Below are 15,000 nucleotides of genomic sequence, written 5' to 3'. Positions count from 1 at the left end.
AACTTTAAATATGAGTTTTGGCCATAAAAAACAGGGTTTACTTTGTCAAAAAGGGCATAAAATAGTTTTTTTTTTTAATCAAATTTATAGATTGATTTTTAGATATTTTAGCATTGAATATTTTAAAAAAATGTTTGTTTTTAACACTTTAATGACTGAGACCCATTTAGGTCCCTGAGATTTTTAGTGTGATTTTTTTCAAAATTTTTTTAACTATGTTATTCTGAATTATTGACTGACCAATTACTACACATCGAATATTCCACTTTAAATATTTTTGGGGGTAAAATATTACACATTTTGAGTTTTGGTCATAAAAAACAGGGTTTTTTCTTTGTCAAAAAGGGCATAAAATAGTTTTTTGAAATCAAAACTTTATGTCTGAAGTTGATTTATAGATATTTTAGCATTGAATATTTAAAAATGTTTTTGTTTTTAACACTTTAATTTACATATTTTGAGTTATGGCCATAAAAAACAGGGTTATCTTCGTCAAAAATTATATAAACTTTATTTCAACAAATAGATCTGAAGTTGATTTATAAATATTTTTTGCGTTGAAAATGTAAAAAACAATATATTTGACTTGTTTGTAACACTCTAATGACTGAGACCCATTTGGATCCCTGAGACCTTTAGTGTGATTTTTTTTAAACTATTCTTTAAAAAAAAAAAAAATTAAAAGCATTGTTCTTCTGAATTATTGACCAACTGACCAATGCTCCAATTACTTCACATCAAATATTCAATTTCGAACATTTTTGTGGCAAATATTACATATACATAAATATGACATATATTGAGTATCGCCATAAAAAACAGGTGTTTCTTTGTCAAAAAGTGCATGAAATAGTTTTTGAAATTGAAACTTTGTCAACGAATAGATCTGAAGTTTATGTATAGATATTTTAACATTGAAAATAAAATAAAAAACATATTTGACTTGTTTGTAACATTTAATGACTGAGACCCATTTGGATCCCTGAGACCTTTAGTGTGATTTTTTTAAACTATCCTTGTTAAAAAAAAAAGTTTTTTAAATAATTAAAAGCATTGTTCTTCTGAATTATTGATCTATTTGATGTTCCAATTACTTCGCATCAAACATTCCACTTTAAATATTTTTGGGGGTAAAATATTACACATTTTGAGTTTTTGCCCTAAAAAAAAATTTTCATTGTCAAAAACAGCATAAAATAGTTTTTGAAATTAAAACTTTATGTCAACGGGTAGATCTGAAGTTTATTTATAGATATTTTAGCATTAAAAATAAAAAAAATATATATATTTGACTTGTTTGTAACACTTTAATGACTGAGACCCATTTGGATCCCTGAGACCTTTAGTGTGATTTTTTTAAACTATCCTTGTTAAAAAATAAATAAAAATAAATATTAAAAGCATTGTTCTTCTGAATTATTGATCTATTTCATGTTCCAATTACTTCACATCAAACATTCCACTTTAAATATTTTTTGGGGAGGGTAAAATATTACACATTTTGAGTTTTTGCCACAAAAAAGCTTTTTCTTTGTCAAAAAGAGCATAAAATAGTTTTTGAAATTAAAACTGTATGTCAACGGGTAGATCTGAAGTTTATTTATAAATATTTTAGCATTGAAAATAAAATTACAAAATATATTTGACTTGTTTGTAACACTTTAATGACTGAGACCCATTTAGATTCCTGAGACCTTTAGTGTGATTTTTTTTAAACTATCCTTGTTAATATAAAAAACAATTAAATAATTAAAAGCATTGTTCTTCTGAATTATTGATCTATTTGATGTTCCAATTACTTCACATCAAACATTCCACTTTAAATATTTTTTTGGGGGTAAAATATTACACATTTTGAGTTTTTGCCCTAAAAAAATGTTTTCTTTGTCAAAAACAGCATAAAAATGTTTTTGAAATTAAAACTTTATGTTAACGGGTAGATCTGAAGTTTATTTATAGATATTTTAGCATTGAAAATAAAATAAAAAATATATTTGACTTGTTTGTAACACTTTAATGACTGAGACCCATTTGGATCCCTGAGACTTTTAGTGTGATTTTTTAAACTAACCTTGTTAAAAAATAAATAAAAATAAATATTAAAAGCATTGTTCTTCTGAATTATTGATCTATTTCATGTTCCAATTACTTCAAATCAAACATTCCACTTTAAATATTTTTTGGGGGGTAAAATATTACACATTTTGAGTTTTTGCCATAAAAAAGTTTTTTCTTTGTCAAAAAGGACATAAAATAGTTTTTGAAAATAAAACTTAATGTCAACAGATAGATTTGAAGTTGACTTCTAGATATTTTAGCGGACATGTTTCTTAAAACTTTAACGACTGAAACCCATTTGGGTCCCCGGGATCTTAAACGTTCATCAAAACTGAGGGGAGCCCTAATGAATACAGTAGATACAGTATTGCTTCTTAAAATGAAAACAAATGAAGTATTGTTTCATCACTAGTGTACTCCCGTTAGCTGCGTTGTTAGCCACCTCTTACTCGCCGTATTTTACGACTTAGAATGCATAAAAAAGATGTGTGTTCTTGTCTTACATGGAGATTGTGAATGTGGGCAAAGTTCCCCCAAAAGTGCTGCTCAATCAATCAATCAATCAATCAATCAATCAATGTTTACTTATATAGCCCTAAATCCCGAGCGTCTCAAAGGGCTGCACAAGCCACAAGGAGTCATTAGTCAACCCTCACTGAGCAGGATTCTCATATTTGGATCTGATTGTGTACTTGACATTATGGAAGCGTTAGCACACAGGTGCCAACATGAGGAACCTTTGCCCACCTTGTGGTCTGCAGAGTCAGTGAAGACCCTCCCCCCTTCCTGGTCCTCCACCTCCACCTCCACCTCCACCTCCACCTCCGCTTCAGCTTCACGGGAACATCCGTCAGTCAAGTTCTGACAGAGAGACTTCTGATGTTCCTTTGAGTCTTTGCTCAGCAGCTGCAGGTAGATTCTGTGTCGCAAACACAGAATAACACTCAGTACAGGTTTGGGAACTGAGGAGACACATTTTGCAAGTGGAATTCTTTCCAATTCTTGCTTGATGTACAGCTTAAGTTGCTCAACAGTCTCTCTTCTCATATTTTAGCCTTCACACATTTTCAATGTCTGGACTACAGGCAGGCCAGTCTAGTACCCGCACGCACTCTTTTACTATGAAGCCATGCTGTTGTAACACGTGGCTTGGCATTGTCTTGCTGAAATAAGCAGGGGCGTCCATGATAACAACATATGTTGCTCCAAAAGCTGTATGTACCTTTCAGCATTAATGGTGCCTTCACAGATGTGTAAGTTACCCATGTCTTAGGCACTAATACACCCCCATACCATCACACATGCTGCCTTTTACACTTTCACCCTAGAACAAACCGGATGGTTCTTTTCCTCTTTGGTCCGGAGGACACCACGTCCACAGTTTCCAAAAAACAATTTGAAATGTGGACTCGTCAGACCACAGAACACTTTTCCACTTTGCATCAGTCCATCTTAGATGAGCTCGGGCCCAGCGAAGCCGACGGCGTTTCTGGGTGTTGTTGATAAACGGCTGTGGCTTTGCATAGTAGAGTTTTAACTTGACTTACAGATGTAGCGACCAACTGTAGTTACTGGCAGTGGTTTTCTGAAGTGTTCCCGAGCCCATGTGGTGATATCCTTTACACACTGATGTGGCTTTTTGATGCAGGGAACCAAGGTGTGTAATATCATGGCTTACGTGCAGTGAATTCTCCAGATTCTCTGAACCCTTTGATGATATTACGGAGCGTAGATGGTGAAATCCCTAAATTCCTTGCTTGAGAAATGTTGTTCTTAAACAATTTGCTCAGGCATTTGTTGACAAAGTGGTGACCCTCGCCCCGTCCTTGTTTGTGAACGACAGAGCATTTCATGGAAGCTGCTTTTATACCCAATCATGGCACCCACCTGTTCCCAATGAGCCTGTTCACCTGTGGGATGTTCCAAATAAGTCTTTGATGAGCATTCCTCAACTTTCTCACTCTTTTTTGCCACTTGTGCCAGCTTTTTTGAAACATGTTGCAGGCTTCAAATTCCAAATGAGCTAATATTTGCAAACAATAAGAAAGTTTTCCAGTGTGAACATGAAATATCTTGTCTTTGCAGTCTATTCAATTGAATATAAGTTGAAAAAGATCGTTGTATTCTCTTTTTATTTAGCATTTACAAAAGGTGACAACTTGTAAATAAAGTACACCAGGTGTTTGATCGTGATGTGCGTCTGAGTTGTAATTTGTATTAACACATTTGGAGGCGTTGAAATCGCCATGTAAAATCACTAATGCTAATCAGAAGCACGTGTATGGCATATCCCACATAAATTAGCATTGAGCTAGCACATTTTTTAAAAAGTGGAGCCTTACTTCCGAGAGCTTTCTTGGAATGGAAAATGACAACATTACTTAGAAGTAAGTCCACTACAAACACGCCTGTTTGCCCGCCAGATGCTTGAGCCGGTGCCGGGACATGACGCCACGTGCGACCAAGGTCTTGAAATACGGTACTCTTCGCTCGGATCACTAACTGCAGACACTCGCTGCCAAAGCAGGTTTTTTTTTATTAAGGAGGTCTAAGATGGCTTTGATTGAATTGTTAGTGGGGATTATTTGAGGTGCTAATTAGGAAGACCCGGTCCAAGGTGAGCAGTTCTGCACCTACCGGATTGTCCTGCCTTTCAGAACCTTCTCCTCCTTCAGCCGTCCCCTCTTTGAGTGGCTCTTCTCTATGTGCCGAGGCCGTGGCACTGAAATCACACACAGAGGACACAATGACGCCACAGCACACGTGTCCAAAGCTGAAAAACAATATTACAACAAAACCAACATAAAAAGGGGACTAAAAGAGCCTACAGGTGAGATAAAAGGACAAGTTGCAATGTTGACGCTAATAACACAAAATGGTCATTGCTCGAAAAAAAAGAAAACTTATAATCAATATACCAGCTTTATTTATATATTTTATATATATAAATATATATAATATATTGATCGGAAATTGATCTAAAGATTTAAGCCCGGAAAGTAAAAATAATATATTTTGATACATAACTTATTTTAACATGTTTATGAGTGGAACCCTTTTGGATCCCCAAGACCTCTAGTGTGTCATTTGACAGTAAAAAAAAAAAAACATTTTTATTTTTTATTTTAACACTTATGAGTGGGGCTCTTTTGGATCCCCGAGACCTTTAGTGTGATTTTTTTTAACTGTCATTGCTCAAAAAATAATAATGCAATAAAATCAATGTTTTTTAAAATTAATTATTAACCTATTTAAAAAATTAGGGGAGGGGATATGGCATCGTGGAGGGGGGCGTGGCCTGCGGGCCTGCCGCGGAACGGGGTGTGCAAGGACCGGCCTCGAAGACAGCGACAGGTGAGTAGATGGCCCAGGTGGGCCTTGTTATCTAATCACCTGTCGCCTTTATTAGCAGCAGCCTGGACGAGACACGGGGTTGGAGTTGGAGTGGGAGCCAGAGAGAGCGACAGGGACTAAGAAAAGGACATTTGGCTGGAAAGCAAACGGCTCTCAACATTTTATGAAAATAAAACAGTGTTGTACCCTGAAATCCGGGCTCTCGTAGCAGTGTGTGGTGGTCCGAGGAACCCACTAGAGGGCAACCTCTACAGGCATATCTTGGGTTTTTCCTATTAAAAAAGAGGATTTTGACAAAAAAAAAAAAAAAAAAAAAAAACATAAACAAATACAATTTTATTTAAATGGAGGGATCTGAACTTGATATATAGATATTTAAACATTGAAAGTAAAAACATATTTATTATTATATGACTTGTATTTAACACTTTTATGAGGGGGGCCTTTTGGATCCCCGAGACCTTTAGTGTGACTTTTTCTTTCAAATGTCTTTGTTCAAAATTAAATTAAATCTAAATTTGATATAGAGATTCAAGCATAGGAAGAAAAAACAAAAAACAAATATATATATATATATATATATATATATATATATATATATATATATATATATATATATATATATATATATATATATATATATATATATATATATATAACCTATTTTTAACAGACCTTTAGTGTGATTTTTTTAGTGGGATTACGGAAAAAAAAAATAATGACCCAAAATAAATGTTATGAATTATTGACATATTTAGGGATCTAAATAGGGGTGAAATATTGCATATTTTGTGTTTTTCCTATAAAAAGATTTTCACAGAAAGGGCATAAAACATAAATATCTATAGATTAACTTCAGGATTGTTTTATACATTAAGAGTAAAATAAAATATTAATACATAAATATTTGACTTAATCAAGGCTCCAATGACTTCACATCAAATATTACACTTTGAAATATTTTTTGGGGAAAATAACGCCTATTTTATATGTCCAGCATAAAAAATAAAAAACAATTCTTTGACATAAAGGGCATAATTAAACAAACAAAAACTACTTATAATTGATGGATAGATCTGAAGTTCATCTAGAAATTTGTGGGTTGACAGTAAAAAAATAAAATTACATTTTTATTTTAACACTTTTATGAGTGGGACCCTTTTGGATACCGAGACCTTTAGTGTGATTTTTTTAACTGTCATTGCTCAAAATATAATAATGAACTAAAATCATAGTTTAAAAAAAAAAAGAAGTAATTATTAACCTATTTAAAAAATTGGGGGCGGGAATACTGCATATTTTGACTTTTTCCGATTATAAACGAGGATTTTGAAAAAAAAAATTAAAATACATAAAACATAAAAAAGTACCACTCTTTTAAAATGGATAGATCTGAACTTGATATATATTTAAACATTGAAAGTACAAACATATTTATTATTATGTGACTTATATTTACCACTTTTATGAGGGGGGCTTTTTGGATCCCTGAGACCTTTAGTGTGACTTTTTTTTTTTTTTTAAATGTGTTTAATCAAAATTAAATTAAATCTAAATTTGATTTCGAGATTCAAGCATAGGAAAAAGAGAAAAAATACAACAACAACAACAACAAAAATATATATATATACATATATATATATATTGATATATAACTTATTTTTTAACATGTTTATGAGTGGGACCCTTTTGGATCCCCAAGACCTTTAGTGTGATTTTTTTTTTAGTGGGATTGCTGAAAAAATAATGACAAAAACATTTTTTTAATGAATTATTGACATATTTCAGGCTCCAATTACATTGCATCAAATATTCAACTTTGAACATTTTGGGAGGAAAATATTGCATATTTTGTGTTTTTCCTATAAAAATGTTTTCACAGAAAGGACATAAAACATAAATCAATTCTGAAGTTAATTTATAAATATTTATACATTGAAAGTAAATTAATATATTAATACATCAATATTTGACCTAATCAAAGCTCTAATTACTTCACATCAAATATTACTTTGAAATATTTTTTGGGGAAAATAATGCTTATTTTGTATGTCCAGCATAAAAAAAACTATATTTTCTTTGACATAAAGGGCATAAATAAACAAAGAAAAACTACTTATAATCGACGGCTACATCTGAAGTTCATCTAGAAATGTGTCGTTTGACAGTAAAAAAAATTAAATTAAAAAAATCCATCCATCCATTTGGAAAATGGATGATGTCTCATTTTGTCCACCAAACTTTTTATACTATGCATGAATGCACAAAGGTGCACTTTGTTGATGTTATTGACTTGTTGGAGTGCTAATCAGGCATATTTGGTCAGTGCATGACTGCAAGCTAACCCATGCTAACATGCTATTTACGCTAGCTGTATGTACATATTGCATCATTATGCCTCATTTGTAGCTATATTTGAGCTCATTTAATATCCTTTACTTTTATCTTTTTTATATATCATTTACATTTGCATGTCTCATGACACATTATCTGTATGTTGCCTTCATTATAACACTTATATAAGACTTTTAAAGTCATTTTGATAGTAGGCTAATATAGACACTTACATCATGTGTTGCCTTCATTATAACACTTATATAAGACTTTTAAAGTCATTTTGATAGTATGCTAATATAGACACATCATGTGTGGTCTTCATTATAACACTTATATAAGACTTTTAAAGTCATTTTGATAGTAGGCTAATATAGACACTTACATCATGTGTTGTCTTCATTATAACACTTATATAAGACTTTTAAAGTCATTTTGATAGTAGGCTAATATAGCTAATATAGACACTTACATCATGTGTTGTCTTCATTATAACACTTATATAAGACTTTTAAAGTCATTTTGATAGTAGGCTAATATAGCTAATATAGACACTTACATCATGTGTTGTCTTCATTATAACACTTTTATAAGACTTTTAAAGTAATTTTGATAGTAGGCTAATATAACTAATATAGACACTTACATCATGTGTTGTCTTCATTATAACACTTATATAAGACTTTTAAAGTCATTTTGATAGCAGGCTAATATAGACACTTACATCATGTGTTGCCTTCATTATAACACTTTTATAAGACTTTTAAAGTCATTTTGATAGTAGGCTAATATAACTAATATAGACACTTACATCATGTGTTGTCTTCATTATAACACTTATATAAGACTTTTAAAGTCATTTTGATAGTAGGCTAATATAGATACTTACATAATGTGTTGCCTTCATTATAACACTTAAATAAGACTTTTAAAGTCATTTCGATAGTAGGCTAATATAGACACTTACATCATGTGTTGTCTTCATTATAACACTTAAATAAGACTTTTAAAGTCATTTTTATAGTAGGCTAATATAACTAATATAGACACTTACATCATGTGTTGTCTTCATTATAACACTTATATAAGACTTTTAAAGTCATTTTGATAGTAGGCTAATATAGACACTTACATCATGTGTTGCCTTCATTATAACACTTATATAAGACTTTTAAAGTCATTTTGATAGTAGGCTAATATAGACACTTACATCATGTGTTGCCTTCATTATAACACTTATATAAGACTTTTAAAGTCATTTTGATAGTAGGCTAATATAACTAATATAGACACTTACATCATGTGTTGCCTTCATTATAACACTTAAATAAGACTTTTAAAGTCATTTTGATAGTAGGCTAATATAGACACTTACATCATGTGTTGCCTTCATTATAACACTTAAATAAGACTTTTAAAGTCATTTTGATAGTAGGCTAATATAGACACTTACATCATGTGTTGTCTTCATTATAACACTTATATACAACTTTTAAAGTCATTTTGATAGTAGGCTAATATAACTAATATAGACACTTACATCATGTGTTGCCTTCATTATAACACTTAAATAAGACTTTTAAAGTCATTTTTATAGTAGGCTAATATAGACACTTACATCATGTGTTTCCTTCATTATAACACTTATATAAGACTTTTAAAGTCATTTTGATAGTAGGCTAATATAACTAAAATAGACACTTACATCATTTGTTGCCTTCATTATAACACTTATATAAGACTTTTAAAGTCATTTTGATAGTAGGCTAATATAGACACTTACATCATGTGTTGTCTTCATTATAACACTTAAATAAGACTTTTAAAGTCATTTTGATAGTAGGCTAATATAACTAAAATAGACACTTACATCATTTGTTGCCTTCATTATAACACTTATATAAGACTTTTAAAGTCATTTTGATAGTAGGCTAATATAGACACTTACATAATGTGTTGCCTTCATTATAACACTTAAATAAGACTTTTAAAGTCATTTTTATAGTAGGCTAATACAGCTAATATAGACACTTACATCATGTGTTGCCTTCATTATAACACTTAAATAAGACTTTTAAAGTCATTTTGATAGTAGGCTAATATAGACACTTACATCATGTGTTGCCTTCATTATAACACTTATATAAGACTTTTAAAGTCATTTTGATAGTAGGCTAATATAGACACTTACATCATGTGTTGCCTTCATTATAACACTTAAATAAGACTTTTAAAGTCATTTTGATAGTAGGCTAATATAGACACTTACATCATGTGTTTCCTCCATTATAACACTTATATAAGACTTTTAAAGTCATTTTGATAGTAGGCTAATATAACTAAAATAGACACTTACATCATTTGTTGCCTTCATTATAACACTTATATAAGACTTTTAAAGTCATTTTGATAGTAGGCTAATATAGACACTTACATAATGTGTTGCCTTCATTATAACACTTAAATAAGACTTTTAAAGTCATTTTTATAGTAGGCTAATACAGCTAATATAGACACTTACATCATGTGTTGCCTTCATTATAACACTTAAATAAGACTTTTAAAGTCATTTTGATAGTAGGCTAATATAGACACTTACATCATGTGTTGCCTTCATTATAACACTTATATAAGACTTTTAAAGTCATTTTGATAGTAGGCTAATATAGACACTTACATCATGTGTTGCCTTCATTATAACACTTAAATAAGACTTTTAAAGTCATTTTGATAGTAGGCTAATATAGACACTTACATCATGTGTTTCCTCCATTATAACACTTATATAAGACTTTTAAAGTCATTTTGATAGTAGGCTAATATAACTAAAATAGACACTTACATCATTTGTTGCCTTCATTATAACACTTATATAAGACTTTTAAAGTCATTTTGATAGTAGGCTAATATAGACACTTACATAATATGTTGCCTTCATTATAACACTTAAATAAGACTTTTAAAGTCATTTTTATAGTAGGCTAATATAGACACTTACATCATGTGTTGCCTTCATTATAACACTTATATAAGACTTTTAAAGTCATTTTGATAGTAGGCTAATATAACTAATATAGACACTTACATCATGTGTTGCCTTCATTATAACACTTATATAAGACTTTTAAAGTCATTTTGATAGTAGGCTAATATAACTAAAATAGACACTTACATCATTTGTTGCCTTCATTATAACACTTATATAAGACTTTTAAAGTCATTTTGATAGTAGGCTAATATAGACACTTACATAATGTGTTGCCTTCATTATAACACTTAAATAAGACTTTTAAAGTCATTTTTATAGTAGGCTAATACAGCTAATATAGACACTTACATCACGTGTTGTCTTCTTTATAACACTTATATTTTTTGTGGCCCCAAACAGATGAGTTTTTTGTATTTTTGGTCCCAAATGGCTCTTTCAACATTTTGGGTTGCCGACCACTTACAATAAATAAATCACATAAAATCATTACAGTAAATCTTCTACTGGTTTTGACAATGAAAAACATCAAAACGGCCGCCCTTTTTCAGTGGAGAAAGTTTGTGCGCCCCTGGTCCAGAGAGAGAGACTCTGGAGGTCCAGCAGCAGAACACCATGCCTGGCCGGGGGTGCACGTGGTTCCTGTTCCTGGATGTCAGTGAACAGCACTTCTTGTCAACACACTTCCTCCTCCCACTGAAACATCTCCCAGTGACTTCCATCCAGAGAGTGAGGTGAAGAATGTGGGAGAAGACTTGTGCTTACACTTTCAGGATGAAGAACAGACCTGTTTGCAGCCTCCTCCGCAACACGCCCCAATTCCAGGGATGCCACTGCTGAGTCAGCACCGTCTACATGGTCCTCATCCACATGTGCAGAAGGTGGATCCTCTCCTGGATCTTGATGCCTTTCTTCTCACCAAGCAGGACCGCAAAGACAGAAGGCGTCACTTTTTAAAAATGCTATTACCAAAAACAACTAAACATAAAAGAATGGGGAAAAAGGGCTAACAGGTGGAATGTAATTAGACAACAGGTTGACTCCAATTACACTAAACTGCCTTTTTTCTTTAAAAATGTCATTGTTCCAAAAATAATCATGAATCAAAATCAATGTTGTTGTGAAATATTGACATATTCAATGACTTCACATCAAAGATTCTACTTTGAAATATTTTGGGGGGAAATATTGCATATTTTGGGGCCATGAAAAATGTTTTCATTGACAAAATGGGCAGAAAAAATAAAAGAAAACATGAAAAAAAATTAATAAAAAGGTATAGTCGACAAATACATCTGAAGTTGATCGAGAAACTTAAGTGTTGAAAGTAAAAAAAAACTAAAAACGTATATAATAAATATTTTTGACACTTTTCCATGAGTGGGACCCTTTTGGATCCTCCAACATTTTAGTGGCATTTTCCTTTAAAACGGTTAAAAAAATAATAATGAATCAAATCCAATGTTGTTATGAATAATTGGAAAAAAAAAAAAAAAACTTATTTTTGACACTTTTTTTATGAGTGGGACCCTTTTGGATCCCCCAACATTTTATTGACATTTTTCTTTAAAAATGTCTTTGTTAAAAAAATAGCAATGAATCAAAATCAATGTTGTTATGAATTATTGACCTATTAAAGTGAAAAAAAAAAGTTAAAAAAATTATGACTTATTTTTGACACTTAATGAGTGGGACCCTTTTGGATCCCCCAATATTTTAGTAGCATTTTTCCTTTAAAACTGTTCAAAAAATAATAATGAATCAAAGCCAATGTTGTTAGGAATTATTGACCTATTAAAGTTAAAAAAATAAAATAAAAATAAAACCTTTTGGATCCCCCAACGTTTTAGTGGCATTTTTCTTTAAAACTGTCATTGTTTAAAAAATAATAATGAAGCATAATCAATGTTGTTATGAATTATTGACCTGTTAAAAGTTTTTTAAAAATTAGGACTTATTTTTGACACTTTTTTTTTTATGAGTGGGACCCTTTTGGATCCCCCAAAATGTCAGTGGCATTTTTCTTTAAAAATGTATTTGTTAAAAAAAAATAGTAATGAATCAAAATCAATGTTGTTATAAATTATTGACCTATCAAAGTGTTTTTTTGTTTTTTTTTTAATTATGACTTATTTTTGACACTTTTTTTATGAGTTTGACCCTTTTGGATACCCCAAAACTGTTGTGGCATTTTTCTTTAAAATGTATTAGTTCAAAAAATAATAATGAATCAAAATCAATATTGTTGTGAAATATTGACATATTCAATGACTTTACATCAAAGATTCTACTTTGAAATATTTTTTGGGGAAATATTGCATATTTTGGGGCCATGAAAAATGTTTTCATTGACAAAATGGGCAGAAAAAAGAAAAGAAAACATGAAAAAAAAATAATAAAAAGGTATAGTCGACAAATACATCTGAAGTTGATCGAGAAACTTAAGTGTTGAAAGTATAAAAAAAAATAAAAACGTATATAATAAATATTTTTGACACTTTTCCATGAGTGGGACCCTTTTGGATCCTCCAACATTTTAGTGGCATTTTCCTTTAAAACTGTTGAAAAAATAATAATGAATCAAATCCAATGTTGTTATGAATAATTGAAAAAAATAAAAAATAAAAATAAAAAATACTTATTTTTGACACTTTTTTTATGAGTGGGACCCTTTTGGATCCCCCAACATTTTATTGACATTTTTCTTTAAAAATGTCTTTGTTAAAAAATAGCAATGAATCAAAATCAATGTTGTTATGAATTATTGACCTATTAGAGTAAAAAAAAAAAGTTAAAAAAATTATGACTTATTTTTGACACTTAATGAGTGGGACCCTTTTGGATCCCCCAATATTTTAGTAGCATTTTTCCTTTAAAACTGTTCAAAAAATAATAATGAATCAAAGCCAATGTTGTTAGGAATTATTGACCTATTAAAGTTAAAAAAATAAAATAAAAATAAAACCTTTTGGATCCCCCAACATTTTAGTGGCATTTTTCTTTAAAACTGTCATTGTTTAAAAAATAATAATGAAGCATAATCAATGTTGTTATGAATTATTGACCTGTTAAAAGTTTTTTTTAAAATTAGGACTTATTTTTGACACTTTTTTTTTTATGAGTGGGACCCTTTTGGATCCCCCAAAATGTCAGTGGCATTTTTCTTTAAAAATGTATTTGTTAAAAAAATAGTAATGAATCAAAATCAATGTTGTTATAAATTATTGACCTATCAAAGTGTTTTTTTTTTTTTTTTTTTAATTATGACTTATTTTTGACACTTTTTTTATGAGTTTGACCCTTTTGGATACCCCAAAACTGTTGTGGCATTTTTCTTTAAAATGTATTAGTTCAAAAAATAATAATGAATCAAAATCAATATTGTTGTGAAATATTGACATATTCAATGACTTCACATCAAAGATTCTACTTTGAAATATTTTTGGGGGAAATATTGCATATTTTGGGGCCATGAAAAATGTTTTCATTGACAAAATGGGCATAAAAAAGAAAAGAAAACATGAAAAAAAATTCATAAAAAGGTATAGTCGACAAATACATCTGAAGTTGATCGAGAAACTTAAGTGTTGAAAGTAAAAAAAAACTAAAAACGTATATAATAAATATTTTTGACACTTTTCCATGAGTGGGACCCTTTTGGATCCTCCAACATTTTAGTGGCATTTTCCTTTAAAACTGTTGAAAAAATAATAATGAATCAAATCCAATGTTGTTATGAATAATTGAAAAAAATAAAAAATAAAAATAAAAAATACTTATTTTTGACACTTTTTTTATGAGTGGGACCCTTTTGGATCCCCCAACATTTTATTGACATTTTTCTTTAAAAATGTCTTTGTTAAAAAAATAGCAATGAATCAAAATCAATGTTGTTATGAATTATTGACCTATTAGAGTAAAAAAAAAAAGTTAAAAAAATTATGACTTATTTTTGACACTTAATGAGTGGGACCCTTTTGGATCCCCCAATATTTTAGTAGCATTTTTCCTTTAAAACTGTTCAAAAAATAATAATGAATCAAAGCCAATGTTGTTAGGAATTATTGACCTCCATCCATCCATCCATTTTCTACCGCTTATCCCTTATGGGGTCGCGGGGGGTGCTGGAGCCTATCTCAGCTACAATCGGGCGGAAGGCGGGGTACACCCTGGACAAGTCGCCACCTCATCGCAGGGCCAACACAGATAGACAGACAACATTCACACTCACATTCACACACTAGGGCCAATTTAGTGTTGCCAATCAA

General features: G+C 30.7%; 1 protein-coding gene across 1 annotated transcript in view; it reads right to left on the bottom strand.

Moving 5' to 3' along the window:
* Window positions 1–4,188: 4,188 nt before the first annotated feature.
* leng9 (leukocyte receptor cluster (LRC) member 9) overlaps window positions 4,189–15,000 on the bottom strand; it is a 32,591-nt gene continuing 21,779 nt past the window's right edge. The window contains exons 4-6 of the mRNA XM_062064053.1: window positions 11,520–11,643; window positions 4,696–4,780; window positions 4,189–4,573 (exon numbers count right to left, since the gene is read on the bottom strand). Coding sequence (XP_061920037.1) covers window positions 4,436–4,573; window positions 4,696–4,780; window positions 11,520–11,643 — 347 coding nt within the window. The 3' untranslated portion in view covers window positions 4,189–4,435. The remainder of the gene's footprint in view (window positions 4,574–4,695; window positions 4,781–11,519; window positions 11,644–15,000) is intronic.

This window comes from Entelurus aequoreus, linkage group LG11 (genome assembly GCF_033978785.1).
Source record: "Entelurus aequoreus isolate RoL-2023_Sb linkage group LG11, RoL_Eaeq_v1.1, whole genome shotgun sequence".
Lineage (NCBI taxonomy): Eukaryota > Metazoa > Chordata > Actinopteri > Syngnathiformes > Syngnathidae > Entelurus > Entelurus aequoreus.
Note: the sequence above shows the minus strand (reverse complement) of the source record. Positions and strands in the feature narration are given on the sequence as shown.